The sequence below is a fragment of the Camellia sinensis genome, chromosome 4, assembly GCF_055761805.1.
Source record: "Camellia sinensis isolate YWXY chromosome 4, ASM5576180v1, whole genome shotgun sequence".
NCBI lineage: Eukaryota > Viridiplantae > Streptophyta > Magnoliopsida > Ericales > Theaceae > Camellia > Camellia sinensis.
In genome coordinates this window covers 165,115,683-165,135,628 of record NC_138964.1, presented here as the reverse complement: position 1 = coordinate 165,135,628, position 19,946 = coordinate 165,115,683, and the positions used below count along the sequence as shown (strand labels likewise).

Below are 19,946 nucleotides of genomic sequence, written 5' to 3'. Positions count from 1 at the left end.
TGAAATTTAGTTTAATTACATTTTATTTTTTGACGTTTTGAAAATTATATTTTTACTCCTATAGTTAATAGTCTCATTTCAAAAACCCCTACTTATATAAAAGATAACAATTTTTAGTAGAAAAACAGAAAAAATTATATTTTTAAAAAATAAAGCAGAGGAAAGAAAAAAAAAAGAAAAAAAAAAAAAAGAAATAAAGCAAAACAAGAAAAAAAAATGTATGAATTCAATATTTTCATTCCGTTTAAATAATTACAATGATTAGAGGATTAGTATAATTTTTTAAACGTTAGCAATAATATGTATTAAACTCTAAACTCTAACCTTAGGGATGTAAGTGTAATTTACCCAAGATGATTTATATTTTCATAGTGAGACAATATTACTATGTGCATGGTGCAAATTTTCTATGCGAAAATGACTAGTAGCTTGAAAAAAGTGGCCCGATTTTGGCTCGAATTCGAATTCGAATTCAAAGACAGAGACAGAGAAGAGGAGAGAGGAGAAGAAAAAGAGGAAGAGTGAGGGAGAAAGAGAAAGGAGGAGAGAAGATCATCGCAGCACCACCGCCGTCGCCTCCAGCCTCGCCTCCGCCTCCTCCTCCCCCTGTGATTATGCCCCCTCCAGTCCTCCTCCTTCCTTCTCCTCCTTCCTTCTCCTCCTTCCTTCTCTTCTCCCTCTCTTCTTCTCCATTCTTCTTCTTCTTCTTCTTCCTTTTGCAACAAAAACACAGAAAAAAAAAAGACACCAAAATGACGTCGTTTTGGTGTCGAGCCAAATTCGGGCCAAACTCTTTCGAGCTACGTAGCGGGGTCATTTTCTATGTGTATGGTACAAGTTTTCACAAAGAGTTATACCCCAAAAAATTATATCCTCATGCGTTAAAATAGTTACAAAAGATAAAAAAAGTTAAAAAGTCAATAACACAAAATATCATATACAAATTATAGTTATTTCATTTTTTCTCTTACAAATGTCAAAAAAAATTAAAAAATCTAACTCAAACAAGACTTTTGGCTTTTTTTGACAACTTGGTTAAAAACAACTTTTTTTTGGTTTTTTTTTTCCGACTATTTTAAATCATATCATCTCTTTATTTTTTAAAATATCTTTATATACAAAAATATATATATATATATATATATATATATACATATATATATTTAATCTACTTCTCAAAAAAGCTAAAAAGCCACCGCCCTCCCGAAACGAAATCTCTATGTACAGTTTATTCTCTGTCCCACTTATTTGCATTTTCTCACAACTTGTTCGAGCTCTTCTCAAAATTCCAGCCTCTAAAACAGCGCCATGTGTACTTTATTTTGTCTCTCTCCTGTCTTTTCAAAGCAAATGGTGCACACGAATAACAGCATATTTTTCAGCTTGTAAGAGAAAGAGAGAGACGTGGACAGTTCACTCATTGGTTGGCTTGGACTTTGGAAAGGCTTGATGAGAGAGAAATATCTTTACAGCTATTGATTTGAAGAATCAGGATCTCCTTACCTTTTCTCCTTACATTTCCAACTTACAAGCCTAATGGGTTTATTTCAACAATGATAGAGATCATTAATTTTGGAGTTCTAAAAAGATCACTAATGACATGACACTCAATAAAAAAAGAAAAAAAATACAACACCAAGGCCAAAACATCAAATCATTTTTGGTGGGACCCACTGCCACATCATTAGTGATAGCACTAATTAGTGCTCTCACCCATTTTCCGGTTTATTTTTATGTCTAATTTTGATAATTTGAACCGTTGATATTTTAAAATTTGTTAAGTATATCATATCTGTATAAAATCAAGTTGATCGGATATCAGAAAGCATGTGTTAGGAAAACTGTTTATTAAATTCTTTAAAAAAATAATTTTTAATTCAAATTTTCCGAACACATGTTTTCTGATATCTGATTAATTTAATTTTTTACAGGTATAATATATTAACAAATTTTAAAATATAAACAATTCAAATTATTAAAATTAGGTCTAAAAGTAAGCCCAATGGGCTTGCAAGTAGGAAACGTAATGAGAAAATGGAAGGAGGGAATCCTCTCTCTGATTTGAAGGCAAAATGGAATGCTCTCTCAACAAATATAAATTGATTGATTGATATAAGGAAGGAGGGGAGGGGAGGGGAGGGGAGGGAGGGTAAGTGAGAAAAAGAAAACAGTTATTATTGTTGTAAGGAAAGGGTGTTTGGTGATAAACAAACATGGAAAGGTATGAGATTCTGAGAGACATAGGATCAGGGAACTTTGGTGTAGCCAAGCTTGTTAGAGACAAGAAGACTGCTGAGCTTTACGCTGTCAAGTTTATTGACAGAGGCCACAAGGTCTCTATTTTACTGTTTTTTCTTTCTTTCTTTATTTATGTAGATGGGTTTCGGTTTCCATGGGTTGATTGATATGTTTTTACAGATTGATGAGCATGTGCAAAGGGAGATCATGAACCACAGATCCTTGAAACACCCTAATATAATTCGATTTAAAGAGGTATCTATCTCATCTATCCAACCAAACCAAACTAATTATTGACACATTTGTAAATATCATCTCTCTCTCTCTCTTGATATTGCCATATTTATTGGGGAATTCATAAAAGGAGGGCTTATATCTTTTAAATTAATTGGTTTTCTAGAACAGTAGTGTTAGAATTAATTCTCCCTCCATAATACTGTACAACTCAAATTTTGAAGTAAAATTTTCTTTAGGTTCTCTTTCTTTTTTTTTTTTTTTTTTTTTTTTTTTTTTTTTGCCCCTTTCCTTTAATTTTTTGGTTTCTTATTAAGCTTTTTGGGGTTAGATTCTAAGAATCCAATTCCCATTTGCAATTTGGAGATGACCTGTTCTTTGAATTTTATAAAAATAAAAGTCCGTATTTCATTTTAAACTAAATAAGTCAGTTTAATGATAAAAGGAAAACTTAAAACACTAAAATAGACTCCCGTAGTCTTCTCAATATACATGCCTTTTTTTCTTTTCTTTTCTTTTTCCTTCTTTGTTTTGGAACGTACAACTTGTATAACATATATATATATATATATATATGTGAATAAGTAAAAGAAGGAAAAAAATTCTATACACCAAAGTGAAAGATATAAGAAAAATTATTGCATCACCAAAGTAGTTAAAGGTGCAGATGTGGATCCAGTGGAAGTTGCTGCCATTTGATTATGTAATAGAAATCATTAATAGGTCCCTTAAGATTTATGTAAATCTATGCTCCTCTCTGCTACTTGGAGAACAGGACACTTTATTTCTTTAGTTTTTGCTTTCAGCTAAAGCATTAATTAATTAAGATCCATTATTCCATGTATTGAAAGAAATTAATGCCGAGGGAAAGGAAATCTTTTGTATCTCATCTCAGGTGCTGCTAACACCCACTCATCTAGCCATAGTCATGGAATATGCAGCTGGAGGTGAACTTTTCGAAAGAATTTGCAATGCTGGTAGATTCAGTGAAGATGAGGTAAATTACAAAACTACAAATGACATTTTTCCTCCTCTTTTCCATTCCACTTGTAATGCTTGCAGTCTATCTAGAACATCAATTATTTTGCTTTTTTTTTTTTTTTTTAAAGGTTAAATACAGAAAACCACTATTCCATGGCATTCACAGATTTGAAACAAATAGAATACATGCTTAAGAGCCAATCCATAGGGGGCTTTGCCCCGGCTTTAATTGGGCCCTCGCTACTGACAGTGGGATTAGTCCCTGAATTAGTCGGTCCATTGGACTGGTTACCGAGTTATCAAAATAAGAGAAAAATGTTTAAGAGCCAGTTCCCAGACAATGGAATGACATTTCTATTGCACAATATGGATTGGTAGCATAATTTGGTCCTTTAACTCCTTTGGATTGCAAGTTGTACCAACATGGGTTTTGGATACTAGACTAACTCCCGTGTTCTTTTTTTTCTTTTTTCGTTTTTTTTTTTTTTTTTTTTTTTTTTTTTTTTTTAATAAAAAATGCGGTTTCCTTATACCAGTTATGTATATGAATGTTCATTTGGTTCAGGCAAGATTTTTCTTTCAACAACTGATATCAGGGGTCAGTTACTGCCACTCAATGGTAGGCCATCTTAGTTACTTAATTCTTTAATTTCTTGGTGAATAAATTTGCCACAGGCTTGAAATTTTGAAACATCCTTTTTGACTGCAGCAAATCTGCCACAGAGATCTTAAGCTGGAAAATACACTCTTACATGGGAGCTCCACACCACGTCTCAAAATATGCGACTTCGGCTACTCAAAGGCAGTGATCTCGCAAATTAATTCGGCACACCTACCACAATTTATTTGTTTGTTTATTTATTTATTTTTTTGTGTATTTTATTACTAACTGTTCTACCTTTTGTTGTTGTTTTTTTTTTTTTTCCTTCTTGCAGTCATCAGTGTTGCATTCCCAACCCAAATCTACAGTAGGAACACCAGCCTACATTGCGCCTGAGGTCTTCTCAAGAAAAGAATATGATGGGAAGGTACTACTTGTTATCCCCATCTCTTATTTATTACTTGACTTTAATTTGGACCTAATTTGGTCACCTAATATCCATGATGAAGAATATGTTATCCTTGATATCAACAGATTGCAGATGTTTGGTCTTGTGGGGTTACCTTATATGTGATGTTGGTTGGTGCCTATCCCTTTGAAGATGCTGATGATCCAAGAAATTTCAAGAAGACTATTACTGTGAGTTAATTTACTAATTTTAAAAAGACTATTACTGTGAGTTAATTTACTAATTTTAAAATGCCTACTTATTATTGACTTTCCTTGCTTTTCTTTTTCCTTTTTTTTAAAAAAATTTATATATATATATATATATTTTAAATATGAAACATAAATGGTCTGTGGCAGCGGATACTTAGTGTCCAGTACTCAATTCCAGACTATGTGCGAGTTTCTATGGAGTGCAGACATCTTCTATCTCGGATATTTGTTGCCAACCCAGAAAAGGTCTTATATAACCTACTAATACACATGTCCTTGCTCGAACTAAAAATGTTCGTGCAAACATTTCTTTTGTCCTAGAAGTTATTTGTGCTAGATGGTTTCTTTATCTGTACTGAATTTTCTTTGCAGAGAATAACCATACCGGAAATTAAAAGGCACGCGTGGTTCCTAAAGGACTTGCCAATAGAATTCATGGAAGGAGAGGAAGCTAGCTTGAAAATGAACAGTGCAGATAATGAGTGTCAAAGTGTGGAAGAAGTGTTGGGTGTAATACAAGAGGCAAGTAAACCTACGGAACTGGCAAAAGGTGGAGGAGGGAATTATGTTGGAGGCGGCAGCATGGATCTTGATGACATGGATGATGATGATGATACTGATCTAGATGATATAGAGACAAGCGGAGATTTTGTCTGCGCATTGTGAGTGATAGCTACAAAGTAGAATCTTCTATCATACCACTACCATTCGGTTCCCAAAAGAGGTGCAAAAGAAAAGATTGCCTTGTCCTCCTCATTTGCATTTCAATAATGTTAGCTCAAACGATATCTATTTCAGTTTAATCTGTGTAAGCTTGGTGGGTACCTTTCTTTCAGTTTAATCCGTTTCAGTTCTATCTGTATGCTTTCTTGAGTTGCTGTTCATAGGCGGTGTTTAGTTGAGCCTTTTTTGCTATTGTACCTTTCTAAGGGAAATCCTGCTCTATAATACCAGCTTTGTTAGCTTTTGTAATTTGTAATATTCTCAATTAGCAATGAAACTTTGTTAATAAAAGTCCTTTCTAACTTAGATGGGAAGTTGGCCCCTTTGGTTTTTGTTTTCCATGTTTCTAAAAGCAAAAATAATAATAAGTTCAAAAACACCCATTGTTTCATTTTTTGTGCAAAAATTGTTTCTTGAAAAAAATAAAGTTGGGTTTTTGAAAAAATTTCTTAAAAATAATTTTCAGTAACTACTGTCAAACAACTTTGTTATGTCTTCGAAAATAAAAACAGAAAAGTAAACACTACAATAGGAGTTAGGGACCAAAAAATTGTCCTCAAAAGTGAAAATTTTGTTGAAAAAAATATTTAAGAATCAATTCTTGTCATCACAAGGATAGTTGTTAGAAGATTGACCCAAAAGGTTTTTAGTAACAAAATTTTGAAAATTGTTTCTAAAAAATATACCTTTATGGACAAAATAATTTGATTCCAAAAAGATTTTATTTTTAGACAAATTTTGATCAAAAAAAGATAGTAATTCATCACTAAACGTTCAATTTCATCGCTAAAATTATAATAATGACACTTTTGAAAATAAAAAATATTTCATTCCTAGAATGTAATTTTATCTCTAAATTTTTGCCTCTAAAATTTTAATTTATGGTAGCAAACACTTTAGATAATCATCTCACACATATTAAAATCAGTCAACTCTACTGTATGACATCACGGATTCCACAAAGCATGGTATTTATTATTGTTGTTCAATATTTGAAATAATCATGGATTCCACAAAGCATGGTATTTACTATTGTTGTTCAATATTTGAAATATGTAAATTCTATAAAGTAAGATAAAAGCTTGCATCAGTGTATTAGATCAGCATAATTTAAACAGTTTGGAAGCATCAGTACAACAAATGTATTATGATATTAATCAGTTAGTTTTAGCAAAACATAAACTCTTCTTAGTCGTTGGCATTATATGCGGATACACATATATAATTTAGGGAATCCAATGCTAGTCTGGTTGTTGGAGATTTTTGATTTGATTAGTTCCATTGCTGATTTTTTTAACACCCGCCCAAGTTTGTTTTGGAATTTAAATATCAAAGCCATATAGAAAAGAATTTGCTCCTATCCTAGAATGACATTGGATTTGGTCGGTTGCTACTAATAACGTCATGATATTAGTTAGTTATTGTTGTTTTTTTTTGGCAGTTCGAAAGATATTAATTAAACCAAACAAATGACTAGGCAACTATGAAATGTTTTTTTTTCTCAATGAAGAGGACTTGAATGTTTGTATTTAAGTGAGAACCAATTAAAGAGTAGAGAAAATTCAATTTAATAACAGTTAAATAACAAATGACTAGGCAACTATGAAATGTTTTTTTTTCTCAATGAAGAGGACTTGAATGTTTGTATTTAAGTGAGAACCAATTAATGAGTAGAGAAAATTCAATTTAATAACAGTTAAATAAAAAATGAGAGGGAGAGATTGAAACAGAAGTGAAGTAATTGATTAACTGAATAATTTAATTACATGGGTAAATTACACTTTGTACCCCTACACTTTGCACAAAGTTTCACTTTGGCCCCTACATATGAAATCATAACAGTCAACCCCCTACACTTTCAGTCAAATCCCACTTTGGTCCTTATACATAAAATCATGACAATAAACCTCCTGCACTTTTGATCAAATTTCACTTTGATCCTTACACAAGTATAAATGTCCATCTTCTGTTACTCAATTATTTAAATTTTTAACAGAATACAATCATGTAATAAGAATATGATTACAAAATGAGAGTAAGAGAAAAATCATTCTTATTTCCCGCAGAGACATATTTTGACTTGAAATTTACATCAAATTATGATTGTATTAGACTTAAAAAAAACGCAAATTGTAAACGATTAAGAAGATGAAATAAAGATTTGCATAAATTGGAATCACGAAATTCTGTTTTTCACAGTAATAGTCGTCTGTCTATTCCTTTTCTTTTCTCTTCGATTTCTCTGTTGTCTTCTTCTTCTTTTTTTCTTTTCAAAAGCTCTATTTTCTTACATCTTTGTCCTAATTTTCAATATACGAACATATATATATATTGTATTATATCACATGTTTATCACGTATGACAAAGTGTGTATTAGTGAAAAATATAGATGATTTGTTCTTTCTTACCCTTATTTCGTAGTCACATTTTACAACATGACTGGATTTTGTTAAAGATTTAAATAAAAGATAAGGGGACATTGACACTTGTATAGGGACTAAAGTGAAATTTAACCAAAAGTGTAGGGCGTTGACTGTCATGATTTCATGTGGAGGGACCAAAGTAAAATTTGACCAAAAATGTAAAGAGTTGATTATCATGATTTCATGTGTAGGGATCAAAGTGAGATTTGACACAAAGTGCGGGTATGCAAAGTGTAATTTACCCTAATTACATTTATGTTACCTTAGTTGTTCTGACAATTTCGAAGGTGAAAACTGGTAAAGAAATTACAAGTAAAGGATACTCTTATGAAAAGTGAAGTGCAAAGCACATAAAGAGAAAACAAGAAATTGATAAATGTAAAATTCGTTCAGGGATCTTCTGTGTCTTTCATTTCAACTATTTATAGGTGCCCCCTCAAATCCACGACAGTTGCGGAGCTCCACCCCCATAACTTCACCATTTTAGCTATATTCATGGGGTTTTTTCCTCCTTGGTTTGTTAATTTGAATTTTGTGCAACATAGTTGCCTCTCTATAACCATCACGATTGAACTTCCTCAGTCTTTCTCTCAAATTAAGAATGCATGGTTAATCTGTTGCTTTATTGCTTGTTCTAGTACAATGGTTGACCAATCACCTAACTTTACCAACATTGAGCAAGATTATGATCTCGCGACAGAAAGTGACAATGTGGAATCTCCCAATGATCATGCTGCCATTCCCTATTCTTACCCTGAGGCACCTCTCTAGACTCACAACTTCAGCCTGTTAACCTGGGTAGTCATCCACCTCTACTAGTGTTCCACCACCAGATGAGTCCATCACTTTAGCTCACTTTTCTCCTGAGAATCGAACTCCTTCGAGGCCATCTCCTTCTGGTTGGGATGCCTATGTATCTAGCTCCTCTAAACCTACTTCTACTGGCTGGACCTCGTGGAAGCCATCTTTGAGGCCTACTGCTAACCATAAAGTTCATCATCACAGTTTTAATGTATAGAGAAAGAGAGAAAATAAATTATATGTATTGAATGTATTATTGATGTTTCAGAGAAGACTCTCCTTTATAGGGGAGAGTGTGTACAGAGGGGCCAAAAGTGGCCGAAAGAGGCAATGCACTAAGGAACAACATTATGAAAACTGGTTGGTAGACAGCTCATATACAGCTAGCTAATATACTACTAATATATTCTAACATCCCCCTTCAAACTCAAGGAGGATAGGTACAAACAAACTTGAGTTTGGAAAGAGTAACAAAACGTGAAAATAAACTGACAAATAAAATAAAATAGGATAGGAGACACTGTATGGTTGTGTCAGACCATTTGTAGAAGACACTATGTGGTCGTGTCAGACCACATAGGTAGGTACAAACAAACTTGAGTTTGGAAAGAGTAACAAAACGTGAATATAAACTGACAAATAAAATAAAATAGGATAGGAGACACTGTATGGTCGTATCAGACCGTTTGTAGAAGACACTATGTGGTCGTGTCGAACCGCTGTAGAAGACACTGTATGGTCGTGTCAGACCGTTGTAGAAGAGACTGTATGGTTGTGGCAGACCAGTGTAGAAGACACTGTATGGCTCGTGTCGGACCGGTGTAGAAGACACTGTGAGGTCGCATCGAACCGCTGTAGAAGACACTGTATGGTCGTGTGGAACTGTTGTAGAAGACACTATATGGTCATGTATATAGGTTGCCCAAAAGATATATATATATATATATATATATATATATATCGCGCCCTCAAAAGTCGCGTTCCACCTTCAAAAGTCGCGCCCGACATTGTGGCATCGAGCGGCGCGTGATGCACGTGATCATGTTTTGTCCTCTTCGTCTCTGCATTGTCTATTTAAACCGAGGCCGAGGCTGGTTAGAGATTGAAAGCAAACCAAAGCGACGAACTTTGCAACCCCTTTCGTCCATTCTACAACACTCTGTTTGTGCTGCCTCTGATATGGTCTCTTCTTCCCATAGTTTGCTCACCCTTTTTCTAGACCTAAACAAGTCCACAATAGAGATAACCGGTTCTGTCGCCCTTGAATTGCAACCAAACGCCCCTGGACCAAGCGCTCCACCTTTTTTTGCTCCGTTGAACTTTCTTATGCTATCAGTTGAGCAAATAATGGCAGCTCAATCTGATATTGAGGCCAGCCATTATACGTTGAAGTCATGTATGGAGACCATGACTGCGGTCACTAACTTGCTTCACCGGCTTCAGAATAGGACAAGTGAGGTACAACAGTTAAATGCCCAACTCTCTCTACTACAGCACATGTACAAGGATGCACAAGCAGAGATTTGCACGCTGAGGGCAGAAAACAAGGAGCTGAAACGGAAGGCCACCGTCATGTTCCGATTCGAAGGACCGCCATATGCTGCGTTGGAGGAGCAGCGGGGAGGCAACTTGCTCGGTGGGCTGGGAAGCACTGAGGCAAGGCCATCAAGTGTCACCCAAGACGAAGGCAAGAGGAAGGGAGCGGCGGTAGAGTCGAGGAAGTGAGGTCGGCGGGTGGCCGTCAGCAGAAAAGAAAACAAATCCTTTGTTGGTGGTGTAGGTGTTTGTATTTTTATTTTTTTATTTTTTTGTTATAGCGCTATCAGTTGGAATGAATGTAGTTTTGTGTTTTGTTTTGTTTTTTTTTTTTTTGAAATAATAATAATATATAAAATAAAGTTTTGAAATCCACTGGAATCAATGAAGGCTCATAGAATATATTTTAGTGGTGAAAAGAATGATGGGTATGTTGATTATAAAATAAAATAAAAGTGGGTAGTGAGGAAGATGAGTGTAAAGAAAAGTTTAGTGAGAGTAGTGTGTTTGGTATTTGTTTGTAGCCACGTCTTTTGGCAAATCAAACACTTTGGGAAAAGTTTAAATAAAGTTTAAAATAGGAGGAGAGAATGGGGACAAGCCCATGTGAGTGAAAGATGGGTTTATATATATATATATATATATAATAAAATGAAGTTGGGATGAAAGACACTATATGGTCGTGTTAGATCGTTTGTAGAAAACACTGTGTGGTCTTGTCAAACCGCTGTAAAAGACACTGTATGGTCGTGTTAGACCGTTGTAGAAGAGACTGTATGGTTGTGGCAGACCAATGTAGAAGACACTGTATGGCTTGTGTCAGACCGGTGTAGAAAAAACTGTGAGGTCGTGTCGAACCACTGTAGAAGACACTGTATGGTCGTGTCGAACCGTTATAGAAGACACTATATGGTCATGTATATAGGCTGCCCAAAAGATATACATATATATATATATATCGCACCCTTAAAAGTCGCGGTATATTACATATGGAGAAGTTTACTCTCCTTTATAGAAGAGTGTACAGAGGTTGGTTGCTAAAAGAGCTGAAAGCAAAGACATCATGATCAGCTTGGACACTTTACAGCTAATAACAACATATAATACACTAAAAATATAATACACTAACAGCCCCCCTCAAACTCAATGAGGATAGGCACAAACCAACTTAAGTTTGAAGAGAGTAACAAGACAAGACAATAAACTAATACATAAAATAAAATAGGATAGGAGACACTGTATGGTCGTGTCAGACCGTTAGTAAAGACACTGTATGGTCGTGTCGGACCGCTGTACAAGACACTGTGTGGTCGTATCAGACTGTTGTAGAGGAAACTGGATGGTCGTGTATATAGGTTTCCCAAAAGATATACATGTATATATATATCGCGCCCTCAAAAGTCGCGCCCAATACATCAAAAGTAACGCATGACACTGTGGCTTCGAGTGTCGCGCGATTCACGTGGCGCTCGCTTTGGTTTGTCGACTTCGTCTCTCCGCTCTCTATTTAAATCAAGGCTAAGGCTGGATAAAGGTAGTGCAAAACAAACCATTCTGAAATCTCTTCATTCTCTGATAGCTGTAAACCATTTCTGACATTCCCTAAAACACTCTGCTTCTCTAAAACACTTATAACCCCTAAGCTGAATATCGAGGAAAAATGGACGGTATTCATCTATTTTGTCAAGAATATTACCGTTGTAGAAGACACTGTGAAAATAAGATGAGCTTTGGTGAAAATATCAGTAGGTTGATAGACAGAAGCAATAGGGCAACGCAGAACAGTGCCATAGGTAACATGCTGGCGAATGAAATGACAATCAATCTCAATATGCTTGGCGTGATCATGAAAAACATCATTGTGAGCAATCTGAATGGCACTCTGATTGTCACAATATAGAGAGGTAGCGCCAAAAGAAGAAACACCCATATCAGCAAGGAGCCAGCAAAGCCAGAGAAGTTCCTGATTAGTATCAGCAAGAGCTCGGTATTCAGCTTCGGTACCAGAGCGGGCAGTGAAGGATTGTTTCTTGCTACGCCAAGTAAGAAGAGAATCCCCTAAAAAGAAACAGAAACCCATGGTGGAGCATCGATCTGTAGGATCCCCAGCCCAATCAACATCAGAAAAAGCACACAATTCAAAAGAGAATGAAGCTGAGTAGTGGAGGCCATGGAACAGAGTGCCTTTGAGGTAGCGAAAGATACGGAGTAGAGCAGTATAATGGGGAGTGCGAGGAGCCAACATGTACTGACTAATAATGTGAACAGCATAGGCAATGTCAGGATGAGTCACAGTGAGATAGACAAGACAACCGACGAGCTGGCGATAAATAGTAACATCTGAGAGGAGATCCCTATTGAGAGGAGTGAGACGAATCTGAGGATCAACTGAAGTAGAGGTAGTTTTGCAATCAGTAAGACTAGCACGGGCCAGAAGATCGGATGCATATTTGGCCTGGGACAAATAGGAACCAGTAGAATCATGGGAGACTTCAAGGCCTAAGAAAAAGTTAAGAGTACCAAGGTCCTTCGTCTCAAACTGACGGTGGAGAAAATGTTTGAGGTGCAGAATACAAGCTGCATCATTACCAGTGATAATCATATCATCCACATAAAGAAGGAGAAGAGTGGTACCATGAGGAGTAGTCCGTATAAATAAATCAGAGTCATAGGAGCTAGAGGTGAACCTGAAGTCATGAATGGTAGAATTGAACTTAGCAAACCAAGCGCGGAGTGCTTGCTTGAGGCCATAGAGGCCACGCTATAGTTTGTAAACCTTATGAGGTGGAAAACTAGACCCAGGTGGAGGTTGTATGTAGACCTCCTCAAGAAGATTACCATTAAGGAAGGCATTCTTGAAATCCATCTGAAAGAGCTCCCAGTGGCGAGCAGCAACAACAGCAACAAACTATGAACAGAGGTAAGTTGAGCAACAGGAGAGAAGGTCTCCTCATAATCAATGCCATATTCCTGGTTGAAACCCTTGGCAACAAGACGAGCTTTGTAGCGCTCAATAGAGCTATCAGAATAAGTCTTGATTTTGTAGACCTATTTGCAGCAAATTGCAGTCTTGCTAGGAGGAAGATTAACAACATCCCAAGTATGAGTTTTGTCCAAAGCCTGAAGTTCATCAGTCATAACTTGCTGCCAAAAAGGATTAGTACAAGCCTCACGATAGGAGGTGGGTTCATAAGTAGAAAAGGCAGCAGACCCAACAATATAATCACGAAGATAAATAGGTGGTTGAGTTACCTGGTGCGGCCGACCCGTGGGAGGATCGGTAGGGGGAAGAGCTGGCGAAGAAGGAGGAAACGGACTAGAAGGTGCAAGGAGAGGTAGACCATCAGGGAGAACAGTCTGGCCGGGATCAGGGATCAACAAGGGCGTCTCGAAGGAGGAGGAACATGTATCAAAGTTATCAGAGAAGAGATCGAGAGAAGGATTAGTAAAGATGACCAGAGTGGAGAGTACGGGTAAGTGAAAGGAGGAGAGAGAGGAAAACATTTTGTGCTCCCAGAAAACTACATGGCGGAAGATACGAAGATGAAGATGCTTAGAGATAAGATCCCAACAGCAAAAGCCTTTATGTTCAATCCTATTTCCAAGAAAGCAACAAAGACGAGAACGAGATTCAAGCTTGGTGTGTTCATGGGATTGAAGCATAACAAAGTAATCAGAGCCAAAAACCCGAAGATTGGTGTATGGAGGGGGAGTGGTATGTAGACGTTCAAAGGGAGTTTGATTATGGATGACAGGGGAAGGAGCACAATTGATAGTGTACACAGCAGTAAGGGCAACTTCCCCTCCAAAAGTTTTCAGGGCAGGAAGACGAGAGAAGGAGAGCGCGAGTAGTGTCAAGAATATGCCTATGTTTCCGTTCAGCACGTCCATTTTGTTGGGATGTGCTAGCACAGGAACAATGAGGTTGAGTACCATGACTCTGAAGAAAGGAAAGGAAATCGGTATCCCGATATTCCATAGCATTGTCAGAGCGAAAATTTTTAATGGTCTTGGAAAATTGGGTGTGGACCATTTTGGCAAAGCCATAATAAAGATGTTTAAGTTTAGACCGAGTTTTCATAAGAAAAAGCCAAGTAAGTCGTGAATAATCATTAATAAAACAACAAAACAACGAGATCTCCCCATGGTAGTAGTGGAGGATGGGCCCCAAATATCCGAATGTATGAGATCAAAAGGAGCATGGGAAACAGAAGTACTTTTATTGAATGATAAAGTAGGTTGTTTTGCAAGCTGACAGGGTATACAATCAAAAGTATCTTGAAGTACAGAACCTAATTGACCACTAGAAACCAAAGACTTTAAGCGACTAACAGAAAGATGTCCTAAGCGACAATGCTAAAGATGAAAAGGAGATAAAGAGGAAGTAGGTGTAGAAGCATCGATCTGTGGGGAGTCCAGAACATGAAGTTGAATGAGTTCATAGAGACGTCCATGCTTACGGCCAATCCCGATAGTCTGTGCCGTTTAAGGGTCCTGCACCAAACAACCATTAGCAGAAAATGTGACGATTACACCAAGCTCACATAATTGACTAATAGAGATAAGGTTTAAGGTTAGAGCAGTGATATGATAAACTTGAGATAAAGATAACTAAGAAGTGGAAACATTCCCAACATGACTTACAGACATGAGAGAACCATCAACAGTATGAATGAAGGGAGAGATGGAGGAGAATATAGTAGAGCTGGAAGTCATATAATTACAACAGGCGGAGTCAAAATACCAAGAAGAGTTACCTGGAGTCACAGACAAAACAGTAGGAGGAGGTGTACCAGAGGTGGAGAGAAACTGTTTGAACATGGCCTCAACATCAGCTTGAGAAAAAACAAGGGCAGACGGAGCAGGTGACTTAGAGAAATCCTCAGAGGCAGCAGCAGTAGTGCGAGTAAACTGACGATGAGAGCTCCCCCTAGAAGAGCCACCGTGAGAGGAATGGCTAGTGGAAGATGACCGGGATAGATCGCGAAAACAATGCTGCTACAGACGACCAGGACCAAGTTTGTTGCAATATCGGCAGGATCGGATAGGGCAATGAACCAAAAGACGAGTAGAAGGAAGGCCCCGATTCTGACAATAGAGGCAAGCAATGGTCCGTTGGGTCAGTGAGGGCTGTGACTGAGAAGTGGCAAGAACAGAGTCCATATGATGAGTCTGGAGAGTACCAAGACGAGTCTCCTCAGATAACAACTCAGAAATAGCCTGTTCAAGAGTGGGCAATGGAAGGCGACGAAGAAAAAAGACACGCAGGGGTTCAAAAGAGGGAGTGAGAGCCATGAGAAAGTGAACCAACCACTGCTGATTACGATAGTTAGTGAATAAGGCATCATTTTTAAGGTGAGGCCATGCCAGTTTTGAGCTGGTTCCAAACAGAATACATTTGAGAAAGAAAGTCATTAATAGACTGACTGGTTTATTGACGCATGCGGTGAAGTTAACTCTGAAATTGATACTGATGGGCAAGACCGGTAGTCTGGTATCGATCTCTCAAAAAATCCCAAATGGCTTTAGCAGGATTGGGAACAGAGTCAAGTTGAAAACGGCCAAACTGAAGACTAATAGAGAGAACAGAGGTATTCCGAAGCCAAGCAATGATCTGGTAGTTTTTACTGTCCCAATCTTCGAGTCGGTCTTCATATTTGGCAGTAAGTTCAGCATTCTCTTTCACCGGTTTGGTCACATCCCTAGTGATACTACGCCAAAGTTTCCGTCCTTTGAGGAATGAAGACATGGCTTGGGCCCACGATACATAATTGGAACCATTAAGTAGAACATAAATTGGATGGGAGGCATCATGGCGATCCATAATAAAAATGGAGTAGGACTAAATAAATAGGAACAGGCCTGTAGGAGCAAAATTTGGTAAAATAGAGTGTACCAGCGAGTTCGGAAGGTCGAAAATAGCTGGAAAAAGGGCTGCTGATGTCAGCAAAGAGCCGGATGATGTCAGCGGCGCACAATAGCAGCCAGAGGAACGGTGTACAATAGCAGGGAAGGTGGGCGACGCACCATAGCCGAATGGCACACGCGCGACGCAATGGAGCAAAATGGCGCACACGGGCGCACGATAGCCGAACGGCGCACATGCGACACAAGGGAGCAGAATGGCGCACGTGGGCGCACAATAGCAAGACGGCGCACGTGTGGTGCACAGTAGAATTCTAAAAGAGAGTGAGCTTCTCTTTGTGTAAATCTGAATATAACAAACATACCAACATATCAATAAACTGAATTCCTTTTCTCTCTCTCTCTACCAAACTATTGTTACATGGTATCAGAGTTGAGTTTCTTTTCTCCGTGTTCTTAGTCCCGTACACAGTGGCACTACAGAACTGCTTCCAAACCATAGTATCTTCTTACTAACTTGCTCGGAATTTCCTTACGATTCCAACGGCACCACCCACGTCACCAGAAACTCTGTCATGCGTCCTTACGCGCCATTTCCGTGTTCGGCGCGTCTCTGCTTTTGCCGCCACTCTCATATGCACTCTCACGCGCCTTCTGTTGCGTGCTCACGTCATCTCTGACGTCAGCCCTATCCTTTACGTGCGCTGCGTCACGCATACACCGTCTTGCTATTGTGTGCCCGCATACGCCATTATGCTCCCTTGCGCCGCGTGTGTGCTGTTCGGCTATCGTGCGCCCGCGTGCGCCATTCTGCTCCCTGGCGCTGCTTGTGCGCCACCCACCGTCCCTGCTATTGTGCACCGCTCCTCTGGCTGCTATTGTGCGCCACTGACATCATCCAGCCCTCTGCTGACATCAGCAGCCCCTTTTCCATCTATTTTTGACCTTCCGGACTCACTGGTACACTCTGTTTTACCAAATTTTGCTCCTACAGGCCTGCTCCTGTTTATTTAGTCCTACTCAATTTTTATTATGGATCGCCATGATGCCACCCATCCAATTTCTATTATACTTATTGTCTTCCTTCCTCAAAGGACGGAAACTTTGGCATATTATCATCGGGGATGTGACCAAACCGGTGAAAGAGGATGCTGAACTTATTGCCAAATATGAAGACCGACTCGAAGACTGGGATAGTAAAAACTACCAGACCATTGCTTGGCTTCGGAATACCTCTGTTCCCTCTATTAGTCTTCAGTTTGGCCGTTTTCAACTTGACACTATTCCCAATCCTGCTAAAGCCATTTGGGATTTTTTGAGAGATCGATACCAGACTACCGGTCTTGCCCATTAGTATCAATTTTAGAGTCAACTTCACCGCATGCGTCAATAAACCAATCAGTCTATTAATGACTTTCTTTCTCAAATGTATTCTGTTTGGGACCAGCTTGCTCTCTCAAAACTGGCATGGCCTCAACTTGAAGATGCTGCCTTATTCACTAACTATCATAATCAGCAGCGGTTGGTTCACTTTCTCATGGCTCTCACTTCCTCTTTTGAGCCCGTGCGTGCCTCTCTTCTTCATCGCCTTCCATTGCCCACTTTTGAACATGCTATTTTTGAGCTGTTATCTGAAGAGACTCGTCTTGGTACTCTCCAGACTCATCATGTGGACTCTGTTCTTGCCACTCCTCAGTCACGGCCCTCACTGACCCAACGGACCACTGCTTGCCTCTATTGTCAGAATCGGGGCCTTCTTTCTACTCATCTTTTGGTTCATTACCCTGTCCAATCCTGCCGATATTGCAACAAACTTGGTCCTGGTCATCTGTAGCAGGATTGTTTTCGCAATCCATCCCGGTCATCTTCCACTAGCCACTCCTCTCGCGGTGGCTCTTCTAGGGGGAGCTCTCATCGTCAGTTTACTCGCACTGTTGCTGCTGCGTCTGCGGATTTCTCTGAGTCTCCTGCTCCGTCTGCCCCTGTTTTTTCTCAAGCTGATGTTAAGGCCATGTTCAAACAGCTTCTCTCCACCTCTGGTACACCTCCTCCTACTACTTTGTCTGTGACTCCAGGTAACTCTTCTTGGTATTTTGACTCCGCCTGTTGTAATCATATGACTTCCAGCTCTACTATATTCTCCTCCATCTCTCCCTCCATTCATACTGCTGATGGTTCTCTCATGTCTGTAAGTCATGTTGGGACTGTTTCCACTTCTCAATTATCTTTACCTCAAGTTTGTCATATCACTGCTCTAACCTTAAACCTTATCTCTATTAGTCAATTATGTGAGCATGGTGTAATCGTCACATTTTCTGCTAAGGGTTGTTTGGTGCAGGACCCTCAGACAGGACAGACTATTGGGATCGGCCGTAAGCATGGACGTCTCTATGAACTCATTCAACTTCATGTTCCGGACTCCCCACAGATCGATGCTCCTGCATCTGTTTCCTCTTTATCTCATTTTCATCTTTGGCATTGTCGCTTAGGACATCTTTCTGTTAGTCGCTTAAAGTCTTTGGTTTCTAGTGGTCAATTGGGTTCTGTACTTCAAGATACTTTTGATTGTATACCCTGTCATCTTGCAAAACAACCTGCTTTATCATTCAATAAAAGTACTTCTGTTTCCCGTGTTCCTTTTGATCTCATACATTCGTATATTTGGAGCCCATCCCCTATTACTACCATGGGGAGATCTCGTTATTTTGTTATTTTATCGATGATTATTCACGATTTACTTGGATTTTTTTCATGAAAACTCGGTCTGAACTTAAACATCTTTATTATAACTTTGCCAAAATGGTCCACACCCAATTTTCCAAGACCATTAAAATTTTTCGCTCTGACAATGCTATAGAATATCGGGATACCGATTTCCTTTCCTTTCTTTAGAGTCATGGTACTTAGCCTCATTGTTCCTGTGCTGGCACATCCCAACAAAATGGACGTGTTGAACAGAAACATAGGCATATTCTTGACACTACTCGCGCTCTCCTTCTCTCGTCTTCCTGCCCTAAAAACTTTTGGAGGGGAAGCTGCCCTTACTGCTGTGTACACTATCAATTGTGTTCCTTCCCCTGTCATCCATAATCAAACTCCCTTTGAATGTCTACATGGCACTCCCCCTCCATACACCAATCTTCGGGTTTTTGGCTCTGCTTGCTTTGTTATGCTTCAATCCCATGAACACACCAAGCTTGAACCTCGTTCTCGTCTTTGTTGCTTTCTTGGATATGGGATTGAACATAAAGGCTTTTGCTGTTGGGATCCTCTCTCTAAGCATCTTCGTATCTCCCGCCATGAAGTTTTCTGGGAGCACAAAATGTTTTCCTCTCTCTCCTCCTTTCACTTACCCGCACTCTCCACTCCGGTCATCTTTACTAATCCTTCCCTCGATCTATTCTCTGATAACTTTGATACATATTCCTCCTTCATCGAGACGCCCTTGTTGATCCCTGATCCCGGCCAGACTGTTCTCCTTGATGGTCCACCTCTCCTTGCACCTTCTAGTCCGTTTCCTCCTTCTTCGCCAGCTCTTCCCCCTACTGATCCTCCCACGGGTCGGCCGCACCAGGTAACTCAACCACCTATTTATCTTCGTGATTATATTGTTGGGTCTGCTGCCTTTTCTACTTATGAACCCACCTCCTATCGTGAGGCTTGTACTAATCCTTTTTGGCAGCAAGTTATGACTGATGAACTTCAGGCTTTGGACAAAACTCATACTTAGGATGCTGTTGATCTTCCTCCTAGCAAGACAGCACCTCCTCTCTTGAACTGTGTGTTTTTTTTTATACTGATTGGCCTGGGGATCCTACGGATCGACACTCCACCACGGGTTTCTGTTTCTTCCTAGGAGATTCTCTTCTTACTTGGTGTAGCAA

General features: G+C 38.9%; 1 protein-coding gene across 2 annotated transcripts; it reads left to right on the top strand.

Annotated features, from left to right (window-relative positions):
- The first annotated feature begins 1,995 nt into the window (after positions 1–1,995).
- LOC114270431 (serine/threonine-protein kinase SAPK1) lies at positions 1,996–5,728 on the top strand. Of its 2 annotated transcripts, none has more exons than XM_028211928.2 (9): positions 1,996–2,333; positions 2,419–2,493; positions 3,368–3,469; positions 4,019–4,072; positions 4,163–4,255; positions 4,389–4,481; positions 4,589–4,693; positions 4,862–4,960; positions 5,087–5,728. In XM_028211928.2, exons 1-9 carry the CDS (start codon positions 2,214–2,216, stop codon positions 5,378–5,380), a joined length of 1,035 nt encoding a protein of 344 aa, XP_028067729.1. In that variant the 5' UTR covers positions 1,996–2,213; the 3' UTR covers positions 5,381–5,728. The 2 variants fall into 2 exon arrangements, with proteins under 2 accessions (XP_028067729.1, XP_028067728.1); XM_028211927.2 differs by having other exon boundaries at positions 2,037–2,333; positions 3,344–3,469.
- The last annotated feature ends 14,218 nt before the right edge of the window (positions 5,729–19,946 follow it).